Source organism: Eutrema salsugineum, unplaced genomic scaffold, assembly GCF_000478725.1.
Source record: "Eutrema salsugineum unplaced genomic scaffold, Eutsalg1_0 scaffold_2, whole genome shotgun sequence".
NCBI classification, from domain to species: domain Eukaryota; kingdom Viridiplantae; phylum Streptophyta; class Magnoliopsida; order Brassicales; family Brassicaceae; genus Eutrema; species Eutrema salsugineum.
This window is the reverse complement of record NW_006256829.1, coordinates 11,732,084-11,749,118: the sequence shown is the minus strand read 5'-3', so window position 1 is coordinate 11,749,118 and position 17,035 is coordinate 11,732,084. Positions and strand designations below refer to the sequence as shown.

Genomic DNA, 17,035 nt, shown 5'->3' with positions numbered 1-17,035 from the left:
CTTTTGTGAGAAACAAATTTTATCTGATTTTCATCCAAATTTCAGTAAGAACTTTATCTTTTTGACTTTTCGGTAAGAACTTAAATGTGTGTGTTTTTTTTTAAAGAACTAACATGTGTTACTGAATGACAACGTACTAGATAAAATATATTCATAAAATAAATCATTTTATTTTGTTAAATACAAAATCATAAAATCATAAAAAATGTTTGCATAGTAATCGCTCTGAGTCATTTTCCTCAACTTATTTTATTACTTTTTTCTTCTTCCTGTCGAACTTATTCATCTACATTCCAACAACTACTACGTAATAAAAAAAATCCAAAAATGGAAGTCCAAGTGATTAAAATCAACATTACTTGAATAATTTACATCTGAGATTTATACATACTGTAGAACTGCTATATCGGCGGTTGGAGGCCGTGATAACATGTTTCAAGCTTACTTTTTTTTTTTTTTTGGTCTAATAAGGGTTCACTTTACCTTTTTTATAAAAAGAAAGTGGAATGAAAGCGACGAGGCTAGCAAATATTTTTTGGCTTTTGTTAAAGGGGACCAGCATAGATGGCTAAACCATTCACGTAAATTGGAAATAATCTTATTTTAAAAATGTTTTTAAAAATTGAAGTGGATTAATGAATTAACTTTTTGTGGATTCTCAATCTATAACCCGAGTTTAATGGGAGATATTATTTTGATTAGATCTCAAAGTAAATATTGTACTCTTTCTAAAGAATCTTTCACAATTTGATATTACCAGGTATATCCAAATATAGCAAAATTTAATCGGTAAGAAGCGTCTTGCAGTTTAAAAGACTAAAAAGCATAAGTTTGAAAATGTAGAACCCTTTTTGTAGTCAATTATTCATTATATTAGTTACTGTTTATAATGTTTATTGCATTTTTAGAATTGAAAATAATTTATATATGTCGCAAAGATAAATTATAAAGTATTACAGTTGGCCGCATACAGAAAATAAAATATAAACTTGGTGCTGTTCAAATTCAACAAATCATTCGTCATCAATAACGTCACGTTACATGTCCACTTTCCGTTACTAATTTTTACATTTATAACTGAAGCTTGACTATGAAATAGGAACCAATCAAATAAGTAAAAAAATCTCTCATTAATTAACTAATTTAGATAATTACGAGGCTGCAATATCAGGTCTCAGTATATATTGACCTCACACATTAATAACAGTGTGTTTTGCGGAGACTCGTGGCCGATTAATGTTTGTATTAACCCTAAACTCAGACCTAAACGTAGCCATCCAGGGTAGTATTCGTCTACGGTGGAACCCACAGTAAGCGGTTGTCTTGTGCCACATTCACGTAGCCTTCAGTACTGAGCCCCACATAATATAGAAATCTCAGCATTTTATCCATTTATAAAATTATTTCTTTTTGATTATTGTTTTAGTTTCATGCATTTGATTTTTTTCTATATGATACCATTATTTCTTTTTTTTTTCTTCTTCTTTTTAGATTATATGTGTGTATTTTAATATTTCTTTCTATGTACAGTATAAGATTCTATGACAATTTTTAATGTTAAATATTGAATAACATGAAATAGTCAGACGTTTTGTCATACTTTGGAATATTTTGTTTATATTACAATCTGGAAGTTAGATGTTAGCTTAGTAAAAAAGTACATTTTAAAAAACAATAGTACATGAATATATGGCGATTTAATAAAATAAAAAATTGATGTGAAAAATAAATTAAAATCCCAAATTAGTGAATAATTTATCAAAAATAATAGTAAATTTTCAATATCAATAGTTTTTTATTTTTAATTTTTAAATCAAGAATTAATGATTAGCTTAAATCATTTAATATTATTCATGGGCTGTAAAGAGTAACAACCAATAACAGAATTAAAAATAATACGAAATTACATATTAATTAAATAATTTGTTGGATAAAATAATAAGTAAAACAAAAAACAAATGAAAAAAGATTAATATAGTGAAAATTTTCTGTATCTAAAAAAGCGAAACAAATTTTGATCTCTTCTAAAGCCATTTCTCCTCTATAAATATAAACGTCTGGCCTCCTGTGTAATGTATAAACTCTCCCAAACTCTCCGTAGCCGCCACCTACCATAGCCGCCTCGCTCCGCCGCGCTCTTTTCTCTCTCCGGGGACTGTTTTTATATATTTTTTATCTAAGACTATTTCCGGAAGAATCTCTCTGTGGAGATTTGGTGTTATCTGATCTTCTTCTGTTTTACACATATATATATCGTATAAAAATCGATTCTCCCCTTATTTCCCTCACTTTTCCGACTCTCTCTCGATTCACGGAGAAAAAAATGTCGGCAGCTTCTTCAAGCTCCGTTCTCCACCTCCGAAACAATCAGTTGTTACCAATCCGTTCTCTGAAAAATCCCACCGTCGTTGCTTCTCAATTGGCCGTCGCGCCTGGCGTCGGTCGGAGACGAGCATGTACCGCACGATGCTCCGTGAAGAAACCGGCGGCTCCCGAGAGTCCTTTCCTGGGTACTCGGATGAGGAGATCCGGATCGGAGACGCTTCAGTTCTGGAGATCGGACGGTCCTGGAAGGTCTCCGAAGCTGAAAACGGTGGTTAGGTCGTCGTTTTCCGGTGTTCCGGAGAAGCCTCTCGGTCTCTACGATCCTTCCTTCGATAAAGACTCTTGTGGAGTCGGTTTCGTTGCGGAGTTATCCGGCGAGACCAGCCGCAAAACGGTACCGTTCTTTGTTCCTCGCATATATCAGTTAATTTAATTAATTAATAGATTGGTCAACATATCTCTGATTTGATGTGATCAAATGACATATATTGTTGGTTTTAATTCAATTTTAGGTGACTGATTCATTGGAGATGTTGATACGTATGACTCATAGAGGCGCTTGTGGTTGTGAGAGCAACACTGGTGACGGCGCTGGGATTCTCGTCGGTCTTCCTCATGAGTTCTACGCAGAGGTAATAATATTCTTAATCTCCCGCAAAATAATGCAAAAATATTTGTTAGTGAATCGGTTTAAATGATGAAAGATCCTATTGTTGATTTAAAGCCAAAAGTAATCTATGTTTTTTTGTCTAGCAGGCAACGAAAGAGCTTGGCTTTGTGCTCCCTCCTGCTGGAAAGTATGCTGTTGGTATGTTCTTCTTGCCAAAAGCTGAGTCCCGGAGAAATGAGAGCAAAAATGTTTTCACCAAGGTTCGTCTCGTGGTTTTTGGTTTTATGTGTTTTTTTTTTTTTTGAGTTATCTTTATTAGGAGGTTGATGTTCAGTATTTCACTTTTGTTGCGCACAGGTTGCTGAGTCGCTTGGGCATTCAGTTATTGGGTGGAGGCCAGTTCCTACTGATAACTCTGGGCTGGGGAAGTCTGCTTTGCAGACCGAGCCGATTATCGAGCAGGTTTTCCTCACTCCAACTACTAAATCGAAAGCCGACCTTGAGCAACAGGTATTGTTTTGCATTGAAATTCACTGGTCACTGATATTGTTGTTCTCAGTGAGGATGTTTGATGACATTGTTACGTTTATATTTGACAGATGTATATCCTGAGGAGGGTTTCCATGGTTGCTATCCGAGCAGCGTTGAACCTTGAACATGGTGCGATGAAGGATTTCTACATCTGTTCTTTGTCTTCTAGGTACGTAGTTACTTCACTTGAGAATCATATATTTGTTTCATGCGACGGGAATTTTAATGATCTAACAAGTTATTTCTTACTTGCGCAGGACTGTTGTCTACAAAGGGCAACTGAAGCCTGATCAGCTCAAGGACTATTACTACGCGGATCTTGGGAGTGAAAGGTTTACGAGCTACATGGCCCTGGTAAATAAATATTCTATTCACTATCTCTTTTTTTATGCTGACTCCATGCTCCACACAGCATGGGAACCAACGGGGGTAACCAAGGAGATGCGAGGTTGAGGAATGACTTCTGAGGCATTGAAGTTTGAATGATCTCTTAAGTTCCTCCAAACCCTTGATAAGTATTTTAATTTGGATGCTGGTGAGTTGGTAAATCAAAAACCGTCAAGTGAGTCCGTGTTTCTAGAAACTCGTTGCCTTGATATGTATGATCAGTTTATCTTAGGTTGAATTATCACAATGCGGTGATTAAGGCTAAAATTCTGTTGGTAAAGGTAGTTAGCAATCCTGCAACATTATAACATGACCCCCACTAGATGCTGTTGAAGTTTTGTCTAAGACCAAGTGGTAAAGTTTTCAGTTGCATACATAAACATTTACTTTGTTCGATAACTAATGATTGACTATGCTCGGTCTACATGTTTAATTGTTCAGGTCCACTCTCGATTCTCTACCAACACATTTCCCAGCTGGGATCGTGCTCAGCCAATGCGGGTTTTGGGCCACAACGGGGAGATTAATACGCTTAGAGGAAACGTGAACTGGTATGTTGTAAGAGATTGCATATATTAAAGCTTTAATGTAATGCCTTCAAGAAACCTGTGTTGTTGCCTTGGCTAGAAAAGTTTTGGGTTGCGATCAGTGATTTTTGGTATATATTGCAAGCGATTGTGTGATAACTCTGGTATGCAAGTGCCTGGTTAATGGTTTCTGCCTCATGTTCATTTCAATTGGTTAATGAATCTTTGTTCCACGCAGGATGAGGGCTCGTGAGGGCCTGCTTAAGTGCAAGGAACTTGGTTTATCAAAGAACGAGTTGAAGAAGCTTCTACCTATTGTGGATGTTAGCTCTTCTGACTCAGGTAACTACCGCTCTCAACTATTTCTCTGTGCGGAAAAGTACAACTCATTCGTTTATCAAAGCTATGCTTAGTTATGGACCTGTGACATGTTTCTCTATTCTCTTGTTAACCGTAATAGGTGCTTTTGATGGTGTTCTTGAGCTTCTTGTCCGAGCTGGCAGAAGTCTTCCTGAAGCTGTTATGATGATGATCCCAGAAGCATGGCAGAATGACAAAAACATAGATCCAAGCAGGAAAGCATTTTATGAATACTTATCTGCCCTAATGGAGCCATGGGATGGACCTGCTCTCATCTCATGTAATAACTATTCTGAAGTTGTACATAAGTTCTCAACTACTTTTGCCGTGCAGTCTTTGATTTGATTTAACTATGTTGAACGTCTTGCAGTTACCGACGGTCGCTACTTAGGTGCCACATTGGACCGTAATGGACTTCGTCCTGGTAGGTTCTACATTACCCACAGTGGAAGGGTTATCATGGCTAGTGAAGTTGGGGTAGTGGATGTACCGCCTGAAGATGTGATGAGGAAAGGAAGGCTTAACCCGGGCATGATGCTTCTTGTCGATTTTGAGAAGCATATTGTTGTTGATGACGATGCCTTGAAGCAACAGTATTCACAGGCAAGGCCGTATGGTGAATGGCTTGAAAGGCAAAAGATTGAACTTAAAGACATCATTAAGTCAGTTCCGGAGAGTGAACGGATTGCTTCTCCAATTTCTGGGGTTGTACCGGTAAGCTGTCGCTAAACTAATCCCCTAAAAATAGAACTTTCAGTTCCTCTATTATGGTTGGTTAATCTCTGTCTTTGAAACTTAGGCGTCTGATGATGATGACTCAATGGAGAGCATGGGCATTCATGGTTTATTGTCTCCACTAAAAGCCTTTGGGTATGTGAACTTTTATTCTTCCTAAAATGTATTGATTTGTTTTCTTTGTAATTTGTCTCAAGCTATCTGATTACCTGTGCAGCTATACAGTTGAGGCCTTGGAAATGCTGCTGCTTCCGATGGCTAAAGATGGCACTGAAGCACTTGGTTCTATGGGAAATGATACTCCTTTAGCTGTGATGTCAAACAGAGAGAAATTATGTTTTGAGTACTTCAAGCAAATGTTTGCTCAAGTAACCAATCCTCCAATCGATCCCATTCGTGAGAAAATTGTTACTTCAATGGAGTGCATGATCGGTCCAGAAGGTGATCTAACCGAAACAACTGAAGAGCAATGTCACCGTCTCTCCCTAAAAGGTCCTCTTTTGACCATAGAAGAGATGGAATCAATCAAGAAAATGAATTACAGAGGCTGGAGGACTAAAGTTCTTGATATAACGTATCAAAAAGACCAAGGTACAAAAGGGTTGGAGAAGACATTGGACCGAATTTGTGATGAAGCAAATGAAGCGATAAAGGAGGGCTACACATTACTGGTTTTGTCTGATCGAGGTGATCATTTGGCTTCCTTATAAACTCTGACTTTAGGATCTGTAAGCGTACTTCCATTTCAATTCTTTGCCATGCTCTTACATTTTCTTTTTTTTGATGTTTTGGCTTTCTAGCTTTCTCCGCTACGCGAGTTGCTGTGAGCTCTCTCTTGGCTGTTGGTGCCGTCCATCACCACCTGGTTAAGACACTTGCGCGCACTCAAGTTGGTTTGGTAGTGGAATCTGCTGAACCACGTGAAGTGCATCATTTCTGCACACTTGTCGGATTCGGAGCAGATGCTATTTGCCCATATTTGGCTGTTGAGGCCGTTTTTAGATTGCAGGTCGATGGCAAGATACCACCCAAATCTAATGGGGAATTCCATTCGAAAGAGGAGCTGGTCAAGAAGTATTACAAGGCCAGTAACTATGGAATGATGAAGGTTCTTGCCAAAATGGGAATTTCTACTCTGGCCTCATACAAGGGTGCTCAAATATTTGAAGCTCTTGGGCTTTCGTCTGAAGTAATAGAGAAGTGTTTTGCTGGCACCCCAAGCAGAGTGGAAGGAGCAACATTTGAGATGCTTGCACGAGATGCGCTTCTTTTGCATGAGATGGCCTTTCCAGCCCGTGGCTATGCCCCTGGAAGTGCTGAAGCCTCGGCACTTTCCAACCCTGGGAACTATCACTGGAGGAAAAATGGGGAGATTCATCTCAATGATCCTCTGGCGATTGCAAAACTGCAAGAGGCAGCACGGACTAACAGTGTCGCTGCCTACAAAGAATACTCGAAGCGTATAAATGAATTGAACAAGCAAAGTAACTTGCGCGGGTTTATGAAGTTCAAAGAAGCAGATGTAAAGATTCCTCTAGATGAAGTGGAGCCTGCCAGTGAAATCGTTAAACGGTTCTGCACTGGCGCCATGAGTTATGGATCAATATCACTGGAGGCGCATACAACCCTTGCAATGGCCATGAACAAACTTGGAGGAAAGTCCAATACAGGTATTATTTGTTTTTTTAAGTTCATAATTTTGGATTTCCCTTATTCTTCTTCTAAAAAACTTAGTAACACGTGTTTATGATGTGCTTAAGGTGAGGGAGGGGAACTGCCATCCCGTATGGAGCCTCTTCCAGATGGTTCAAGGAATCCGAAAAGAAGTTCCATCAAACAAATTGCTAGTGGAAGATTTGGAGTTTCGAGCTACTATCTTACTAATGCCGATGAGCTGCAGATAAAGATGGCTCAGGTACCTTTGGATATTATTTGATAAAGTGTTCTCTCGTTCTCATAACTTATGCACATCTTTGCGTTTCTACGTCCCTATGTTCCTACTGGAACTGGGCATATTTTTTGTTTACGGAGTCATAGCAAATAATGCGTTTTGCACGGAGGTGCACTGTCAAAAGTTTTGTTTAATATTGCATCTGTATGCTTTTCAAGTTTCTAAATACTTTCTTTACAGGGTGCTAAACCTGGTGAAGGAGGCGAGCTACCTGGCCACAAGGTTATAGGAGACATCGCTATCACCAGAAATTCCACCGCCGGTGTGGGGCTTATCAGTCCACCTCCTCATCATGATATCTACTCTATCGAGGATCTTGCCCAACTAATTCATGATCTTAAGGTTCCCATAAAAGCTTTCTCAATTCTTACATTACGTAGCATTGTCTCTGTGTACTCCTTTGATTTTTGTGTCACATCTTTTACTCTTATCTCGTGTAGAATGCCAACCCTGGGGCCCGTATTAGTGTTAAACTTGTATCGGAAGCTGGTGTTGGAGTTATTGCTAGCGGTGTGGTGAAAGGCCACGCTGACCATGTTCTGATAGCAGGTCATGATGGAGGTACTGGTGCATCTCGCTGGACCGGTATAAAAAATGCTGGTCTTCCGTGGGAACTTGGTCTAGCTGAGACACACCAAACTCTTGTCGCTAATGACCTTCGTGGTCGTACTGTTCTTCAGACAGATGGCCAACTGAAAACTGGCAGAGATGTTGCAGTTGCTGCGCTTCTTGGTGCAGAAGAGTTTGGTTTTAGTACTGCACCCCTTATTACACTCGGGTGTATCATGATGAGAAAATGCCACAAGAACACCTGCCCTGTGGGAATTGCTACTCAAGATCCAGTTCTCCGTGAAAAATTTGCTGGGGAGCCTGAACATGTCATTAATTTCTTCTTTATGCTTGCTGAGGAAGTTAGGGAGATCATGTCTGGACTTGGTTTCCGAACTCTAACTGAAATGATTGGTCGGGCAGATATGCTTGAACTTGACAGGGAAGTGGTCAAGAACAATGATAAGCTGGAGAACATTGACCTCTCTCTTTTGCTCAAACCCGCTGCTGAGATTCGTCCTGGGGCTGCTCAGTACTGTGTCCAGAAACAAGATCATGGCTTAGACATGGCTTTGGATCAAGAGCTTATTGCATTGTCCAAGTCTGCTCTAGAGAAATCTCTTCCGGTGTACATTGAAACTCCTATCTGCAACGTCAACCGTGCTGTTGGGACTATGCTGAGCCATGAGGTTACCAAACGCTATCACTTGGCTGGGCTACCAAAGGATACAATTCATATCAAGTTCAAAGGAAGTGCTGGGCAGAGTCTTGGTGCTTTCCTGTGTCCTGGAATTACGCTAGAACTGGAGGGTGATAGCAACGACTATGTTGGAAAAGGTCTCTCCGGAGGAAAAGTCGTTGTCTACCCTCCTAAAGGAAGCAGCTTTGATCCAAAAGAAAACATTGTTATCGGTAACGTAGCACTTTACGGGGCCACTAGTGGTGAAGCCTACTTTAATGGGATGGCTGCTGAAAGATTCTCTGTTCGTAATTCTGGTGCCAAAGCTGTTGTGGAAGGTGTTGGTGATCATGGTTGTGAGTACATGACTGGTGGTACTGTTGTGGTGCTTGGAAAGACTGGTAGAAACTTTGCTGCTGGTATGAGTGGTGGTATTGCTTATGTCCTTGATGTGGATGGAAAGTTTCACACGAGATGCAACCTTGAACTGGTTGATCTGGACAAAGTTGAAGATGAAGACGACAAAATGACGCTAAAAATGATGATCCAGCAACATCAGCGACACACAGACAGCCAACTTGCTCAAGAAGTTCTTGCGGACTTTGAGAATTTGGTACCGAAGTTTGTCAAGGTTTTCCCAAGAGATTACAAACGTGTTTTATCAGCCATGAAACATGAAGAGGTCTCGAATCAAGCCATAGAGCGTGCTTCTGAAGAAGCTGACGAGATGGAAGAGAAAGAACTAGAGGAGAAAGACGCCTTTACAGAGCTGAAGAACATGGCAGCTGCCTCTTCAAAAGAGGAGATGTCAGGAAACGGCGTGGCAGCTGAAGCTCCGAAGAAACCTTCTCTGGTAAATGATGCTGTTAAACATCGTGGTTTCATTGCTTATGAACGTGAGGGAGTTAAGTACAGGGACCCTAATGTTCGTCTTCATGACTGGAACGAAGTCATGGAGGAATCAAAACCTGGACCGCTCCTTACAACTCAGTCTGCTCGCTGCATGGACTGTGGAACTCCATTCTGCCACCAGGTACATATTTCTCCACAGATCATAAAATGCCTTTTTTCCTCTTTCCATGTCTTCTTTTGGTTGCTCTTTTAGGACAGGTTTGGTTGTTATATGTCAAGGTGATGCATAAATGAAATGCTCAACATTTTACTTTTGAAAAATTTACAGGAGAACTCTGGGTGTCCGCTTGGTAACAAGATCCCTGAATTCAATGAACTTGTCTACCAGAACAGATGGCAAGAAGCGTTGAACCGTCTACTTGAGACAAATAACTTTCCCGAATTCACTGGGCGAGTTTGCCCTGCACCATGTGAAGGTTCTTGTGTTCTTGGAATAATTGAGAACCCTGTTTCTATCAAAAGCATCGAATGTGCTATCATAGATAAAGCCTTTGATGAAGGGTGGATGGTACCAAGACCTCCTCTCAAGAGAACAGGGTATACTTCTAAGTCTATTCTCTTAGCAAGCTATCTTATCTTCCACTGTTGCAAGTCTCACATACATTGTTTAGGTAGAGTTTACATGTGGTGGATTCACATGCTTCTGCTGTTTTTGGTTTTGCAGGAGAAAAGTTGCAATTATCGGAAGTGGGCCGGCTGGACTGGCTGCTGCTGACCAGCTGAACAAAATGGGTCACTCGGTAACCGTGTATGAGCGTGCTGACAGAATTGGCGGGCTTATGATGTATGGAGTCCCAAACATGAAGACTGACAAAATTGACATAGTTCAACGTCGGGTTGATCTTATGACCAAAGAAGGTATCAACTTTGTGGTCAATGCCAATATTGGAAAAGACCCGTCTTTCTCCCTGGATGGACTTAAGGAGGAGAATGATGCAATCGTTCTTGCTGTTGGTTCCACAAAACCAAGGTAAATGTTTGTTTAAACAATGGAAAATCGCAATCTATGTTGCCAGAATTTTAAGCGGATTATAGTGATTCAACTGAGACATTGTTGTCGGTAATTTGCAGAGATCTTCCAGTGTCTGGTCGTGAGCTATCTGGTGTTCACTTTGCCATGGAGTTTCTTCATGCAAACACCAAAAGCTTGCTTGATAGCAATCTTGAAGATGGCAATTACATTTCCGCAAAGGGGAAAAAGGTTGTCGTTATTGGTGGAGGTGATACGGGCACAGATTGCATTGGAACATCTATCCGCCATGGATGCACCAACATTGTAAACCTAGAGCTTCTTCCTCAGCCACCTTCAACGAGAGCTCCAGGAAACCCTTGGCCACAGGTTTGTTTCAGTTCTCGTACACACAATCATATATATGCATCCATAGACTAAAGAACTATTGACCAAGTTTTTTGAAAATTGTTGATCTTTTCATTGACTTCCTTGTATTATTGTGAACACAGTGGCCTCGTGTATTCCGTATTGACTACGGACATCAAGAAGCAGCGACCAAATTCGGAAAGGACCCTAGAACCTATGAGGTCTTAACTAAGCGATTCATAGGAGATGACAATGGAAACGTGAAAGGGCTAGAGATTGTGCGCGTGAGTTGGGAGAAGGATGAAACCGGGAGGTTCCAATTCAAGGAGATCGAAGGCTCCGAGGAAATAATTGAAGCGGACCTTGTTTTCTTAGCCATGGGATTCCTTGGACCTGAGCCAGTAAGTGATCCTTTGTGTACCCTCTTCTTTTTTTCTCACTACGTCGTTGTCCTAATGATTGAATGTTGATAACCTTTGCTTTTTCTTGTCTTAACAGACACTTGCCGAGAAACTAGGACTCGAATGTGACAACAGGTCGAACTTTAAGGCAGAGTATGGCCGGTTTTCAACAACAGTGGAAGGTGTTTTTGCTGCAGGTGATTGTCGAAGAGGACAGTCTTTGGTGGTCTGGGCCATCTCAGAAGGACGCCAAGCTGCATCTCAGGTCGACAAATACCTCAGCAAAACTGATGACGACCAAGCAGATGCCAAGCTACGACAGAGCCTCAACCAGATGAAGCACAACGACACTAGGACGAGTTAAGAGACAGGAAGACCTCACATCTGAAGCAAAAGTTGAAAACTTTGCTCTTTCTAAAACAGGAGGCGAAAAGAACCGACTTATTGCAGAGATGGAGATTGCAGGAGGAAAATGATCTTGGAAGAGGAGGAGAAAGGGAAGGAAAAAAAGCTTAGGTTGTCTTTGTTTGTTATCGTCCATATGGTAATAATGATTTATAAGTACATTTTCTTGGTAGGGTTTCGTTAGCTTTCTTTTTTTAATGCTTTCGAAAATTGAAGGCCTTTTGTTTTTCTCTATGGCTGCTTCTGGATTTTAATTTAAGGAAAGGTAATGCATAGTTCCTTGTTATTTTTGTTTTTTCTTCCCTGTTATTATATTACATTGGAATGAAATTCGAAGACTAGTAAGAAACTTGGACATTGGTAAGAAACTTGAGGCATTAACGTCATAATGTGGCAAATCAGTAACCTCAACGATGTGCATTGCGGTTAAGGCACTTGGTTTGTCCATTATATTGGTAACTATTGTTGAACCTTTGGCAACACTTAAAGTGCAGAATGCCCCATTTTGCCACAGATTTGGCACACTAAACCACCATTAGAGCTTGAGGAGGAAGAGATTTACTGGTGAAAACCTCTGCCTTTTGTACAAAAGTTGCCTCTGCCTCTGTTTCCCTTTCCACGGTTGTTGTTGTTGCTGTAGAAACCAGAGGCTCCATCAGAAGCCAAATGTGGTGGGACATTGTAGCTCGAAGCCAATCATCGTAGCTAATGAGTCTGGGAACAACATCCTCATAGGTCTGACCTTGGTGGGAATCCATAGCCTCTTCAATCCTCGTTTTAATGGGCTCATATCCCTTACCTAAGCCGTGTAACGCAGTAAAAATCTTCACCGTTTCTGGAACAGGTTTCCTAAGTAAAGATAGTTGATCACAAACACTCTTTATCTCATCGAGGTATTCTACCATAGATTTCTTATTCTTAGAGACTGCTTGAAGGCGTCTTTGTAACTCAAACAACTTAGAGGAAGAGACCCTTTTGAAATGTTTTGCAAGAGAGACCCCTACCCTTTTGAAAACTCTTCTGGCCCAGTTTCATTTGGTCACTAGGTCCAATCTTCGAAGGAGTCTTTGAGAGAGACTCTGTTTCAGGTAAAGACTTCTCCTTGGTATATGGAAAGATAGAAAACAATGTTTTAAACAATGTAAAACTCCTCCATTTGGTTAACTAGAGATCATTTGGATTATGTCATTGATCACGCAAGAGAAGCTTTTCGTATTTCGGAAAATAGGTTGGTTGCAGAAGCAGAACTATCTTGTGACATTTTACCAAAAAAAAAACTATCTTGTGGACCTTACAAAGCCTGAGAGATCTCTATTATCACTTGATCATTGCTACAGATTATTACTCTGTGATTGAGGCTATACCGTTTGAATGGCCAAACCATCCGGTTTCGAATCCGTAAAGAAAAAAAACCAAAAAAGTAAAGACTTTATATCCGAACCAGCAATTTAAGGTTGTGTTGGGCATTTTCTGTCTTCTGTGTGATTCTCTGGCGTCTTGTCTTCAGCAAAAGAAAAGCCCAGAATGAGAAAGAAATAATAATAATAAACGTAAAAAAAAACAGAACGAATTCTTGAGTGAAGCGGTGAAAACAAGAACAAAAAAGGAACGTCCTTTTTGTTTCTGGAGATTGCGTTCTTGTGACCCTTCACTGAAATTAAGCGTTTCTTCACTCAGATTTCGTGTTCGGTGTCTTTGAATCTCGTTCGTTTTTTTTTTTGGTATTTTCCGATTTGGAGAAATGGGTGATTGGTACCAGCTTGCTCAGTCTGTTATCTTGGGTTTGATCTTCGCTTACCTTCTCGCTAAGCTAATCTCTATCCTCGTCGCGTTTAAAGACGAGAATCTCTCCCTCACTCGCAACCACGAGACCCAATCGGAGAATGATTATCGTAAGGTCGAATCTTCAACCGGAATTGGCGGCGAGACGGATTCTCTCGTGGCGGAGCAAGGTAGCTTGAGAGGTGATGAAGATGATGATGATGACGATGAAGACGACGATTGGGAAGGTGTGGAAAGTACAGAGCTTGACGAGGCATTCAGTGCTGCGACGGCCTTTGTGGCTGCTGCTGCATCGGACCGGCTTTCACAGAAAGTATCAAACGATTTGCAACTTCAGCTTTACGGGTTTTACAAGATTGCCACTGAAGGACCTTGTACTGCTCCACAACCTTCAGCTCTCAAAATGACTGCTCGTGCCAAGTGGTTTGTCTCTTCAACTTACAAAATTTTAAAGCTTTTTTCTGTGTGTGTGCTTCGAATGTTTTGGCTATGAAGATGATTGATTGACCATGTTTTCGTAAGAGGTAATTCGTGTTTCTTCATATTGGAGTCATGGGTGTATCTTTGATGTCACCAAGTTCACATCTTGATCAATCAAAATAACATAAAACAAAGAAAGTTCACATCTTGATTTCAGGAAAGTATAAAAAAGAGTTGCTTTTGTTGTTGTATTGATTGATGAACTATGGGTTATGTTGCAGATTTTGGTGTATTCTGTATGTTTAGGAATGCATTTTTTTATTGACTGAGACTAGTCATGATCTTTTGTTGTAGGCAAGCATGGCAGAAACTGGGTGCTATGCCTCCTGAGGAAGCAATGGAGAAGTATATCGATCTTGTTACTCAGTTGTACCCTGCTTGGGTAGAAGGTGGCTCGGTACTTGTCCTTTTACATCTTCTGCTATTTTTCATTTCCTTGGACTGTTTATGGATGATCTGTTTCCTTTGTTAAATCTCTAACTTGATTCTTGGTTTGTTTTCTTTGTTGTGACGTTTTAGAAAGGAAGAAATCGTAGTGGTGATGCTTCAGGCTCCAACTCTAGAGCAGCCATGGGACCTGTTTTTAGCTCATTGGTGTATGAAGAGGAATCCGAAAATGAGTTGTAAGGTTCTAAGCAATTTAGCTACAAATTCTGATTTCTTTGAACTCTTTTCCCGAGTTCTCTACATGGTTAATAATACTTGACGAGATCAGAGAAAGACTCTTTAGATGTTATAATTTTGACCTCATGTTCATACCACTTATGTACAAAGTTTAACAACTTATATATCCATGGATCAAAGAAACATTGGGGATGTAATTTAGTTTTTTGCAGAAGCTCTGTTCATTCTTGCTTTTTGTTCTTTTCTTTTCATGTTTCAGGAAGATTGATGCAGTTCACGCCTTTGCTAGAGAAGGAGAAGTGGAAAATCTACTGAAATGCATAGAAAATGGCATACCCGTAAATGCAAGAGGTTAGTCTCTCTACTTATATCACAAACGTTCCTTATTTGCTTTGGAGAATTTCATGGTTTCTTCCATCTTGGGAAATTTCCAGACAGTGAAGGAAGAACACCGCTGCATTGGGCTATAGACCGTGGCCACCTGAATGTTGCTAAAGCTCTGGTTGATAAGAAAGCCGATGTTAATGCTAAAGTAAAAAAACTGTTATCCAATTCTTTCACTAGAAATACAGATTTATATGTTTCTTTCTTGCTGACAAACTTTTTTTTTGTGTATAGGACAATGAAGGCCAAACCTCTCTACACTACGCTGTTATGTGCGAAAGAGAAGCTCTCGCCGAGTTTCTAGTAGAGCAAAAAGCTGATACAACCATTAAAGATGAAGATGGAAACTCGCCTCTTGATCTTTGTGAATCAGAGTGGTCTTTTATGCGAGAGCAGAGGGATTTCAATTAGAGTTTTTAGTATCTAAAGTGTGGTTTTAAATCTCTCAAAACTTTTTTTTTTAAACAGAGATGCTTTTTTTACCTTACTTCTTAGTTCTAGTTTGCTTCTGTTTGAGCAAGAAGATATTTGCTTCCTCAATTCTATGCATCTGCATATAGTAACTGGTTTTTATTGGTTACTATATTGAACCAGAGAGGGAGAGAGAGAGATCATCATAACCCAATAAAGCTCAATACGTTTTTCCTTTGACAGCAAAACTTAAAAAATCAGATTTTTTTCTCAGTTTTGTACCACATGAACTATAAACCGGGATTGTCTAGTCCTAAAACGTTTCCATTTAACTTTTAAAGTTTGGGGAACATGGAGATCAAATGAAAATGGTAAAGGACCATATTTGATACATTTTTGTTTGTTTGTCGTCTCCTTGATTTTGAAGAGTTACATATAGCTTTTCAAATCCTAGTGATGTTTTTTTTTATCCTTAATAGTATTTTGGAGTTGAAATTCAAACCCTTGTTTAAGGTTTTGAGAAATAGGCTTGTTGAATCACCATATTTTAAATGTTAATGGGAGTAACAATTCATCAAACTAATATTCAGGTTAGGCCTCGGCATATTAACCGGATCCGAAAATCCACACCGGAACCGATCCGATATACCCGGTTCGGATCGGTTTCAGATACCAACAACCGTAGTAAACGAAACATGAGGGAACGTGTCAATAGAATGTTTCAGGTAACATAGAGGATGCAATGCTCACATGTTGTTGTTTATTGTGTATGTAAATATTCATTGGTTTCACGATGGATATATGTTCAACAAGGATGTAACATGGTTTAACATTTCTGGTGCTTCACAAAAATAGGGTTGATCCCATTGCTTTAGATGGTTTTCTTTCGATATCAGAAAGTTTGATTCTTTTATTCATATGCTAATAAATGGCCACTTTCTTCCACGAGCTGAATAAATTATCGATCTGACTTCCAAACTACCAGTCTATATTTTGAGGTGGGATATAGTAAGGTGCCGGGAGTGTAGCATTAGTTGCACCAGCGATGTAACCAAAATTCAGATCAGCAAATGCGGTTTCATCGAAATCAATGAAGTAAACGAAGTTAGGTAACAAACCCAGAAAAGAACTAGCAGGGACAGAGAAAGGTTCAGACCTAGATAGAAAAATGGGGACATCTCCAATGTCTTGCGTGAAAAAAACTTCTCCTCCAAAAAAACCCAAGAAAAGTGACGACTCTTTTAAAAAAACCCAAGAAAAGTGACGACTCTTTTAAAAAGAGGTGAGGTGGCTTGTAGTAAGAGTTTGTCAGTTGTAGTAATATTTAGTAGTGAATTTGTTTTAGTGTTTAAGTTGTTTTCTCCTAGTCTCTCAAATCTCTCCGATTCCTATGAATAGAGTTGTGCTAAGATTAATAGAGACTCATATAGCTAGTTCTAAGATTTAAAAGACTATAAGAAAGAAAAGAAAAATGATTGTACAAAAATTGGTCATGACATTTTGTCTTCAAATTCTGATAAAACAATAAATATGATAAACTCATCGATTCCAAGCTATACCACCAGCGAATATGTTCTTTGAACCCTGTAAGTAAAATATGAACATCAAGCTGTCAAGAAGGTGCTATGTTCAGAAAGTTGTGAAAACTTTGGAAAAAGTGCTAG

The 17,035-nt window shown here is 39.6% G+C and overlaps 2 protein-coding genes across 5 annotated transcripts; both read left to right on the top strand.

The window, feature by feature from the left end:
* The first annotated feature begins 2,323 nt into the window (after positions 1 to 2,323).
* On the top strand, positions 2,324 to 11,982 carry LOC18016490 (glutamate synthase 1 [NADH], chloroplastic). Of its 4 annotated transcripts, XM_024155707.1 has the most exons (21): positions 2,324 to 2,719; positions 2,838 to 2,957; positions 3,082 to 3,195; positions 3,293 to 3,445; positions 3,535 to 3,635; positions 3,724 to 3,820; positions 4,295 to 4,404; positions 4,619 to 4,722; positions 4,841 to 5,020; positions 5,111 to 5,454; positions 5,540 to 5,610; positions 5,693 to 6,162; positions 6,276 to 7,145; positions 7,236 to 7,390; positions 7,607 to 7,768; positions 7,867 to 9,687; positions 9,835 to 10,103; positions 10,231 to 10,536; positions 10,638 to 10,905; positions 11,028 to 11,285; positions 11,383 to 11,982. In XM_024155707.1, exons 1-21 carry the CDS (start codon positions 2,324 to 2,326, stop codon positions 11,647 to 11,649), a joined length of 6,636 nt encoding a protein of 2,211 aa, XP_024011475.1. In that variant the 3' UTR covers positions 11,650 to 11,982. The 4 variants fall into 4 exon arrangements, with proteins under 4 accessions (XP_024011475.1, XP_006401703.1, XP_024011476.1 ...); XM_006401640.2 differs by lacking the exons at positions 2,324 to 2,719; positions 2,838 to 2,957; positions 3,082 to 3,195 and adding an exon at positions 3,879 to 4,001 and having other exon boundaries at positions 3,353 to 3,445; positions 3,724 to 3,798; XM_024155708.1 differs by lacking the exons at positions 2,324 to 2,719; positions 2,838 to 2,957; positions 3,082 to 3,195; positions 3,293 to 3,445 and adding exons at positions 3,879 to 4,028; positions 4,135 to 4,207 and having other exon boundaries at positions 3,724 to 3,798.
* Positions 11,983 to 13,262: 1,280 nt separating this feature from the next.
* LOC18016489 (acyl-CoA-binding domain-containing protein 1) lies at positions 13,263 to 15,604 on the top strand. The gene is made up of 6 exons (XM_006401639.2): positions 13,263 to 13,895; positions 14,247 to 14,349; positions 14,472 to 14,575; positions 14,836 to 14,927; positions 15,011 to 15,108; positions 15,195 to 15,604. Exons 1-6 carry the CDS (start codon positions 13,432 to 13,434, stop codon positions 15,369 to 15,371), a joined length of 1,038 nt encoding a protein of 345 aa, XP_006401702.1. The 5' UTR covers positions 13,263 to 13,431; the 3' UTR covers positions 15,372 to 15,604.
* Positions 15,605 to 17,035: the final 1,431 nt, after the last annotated feature.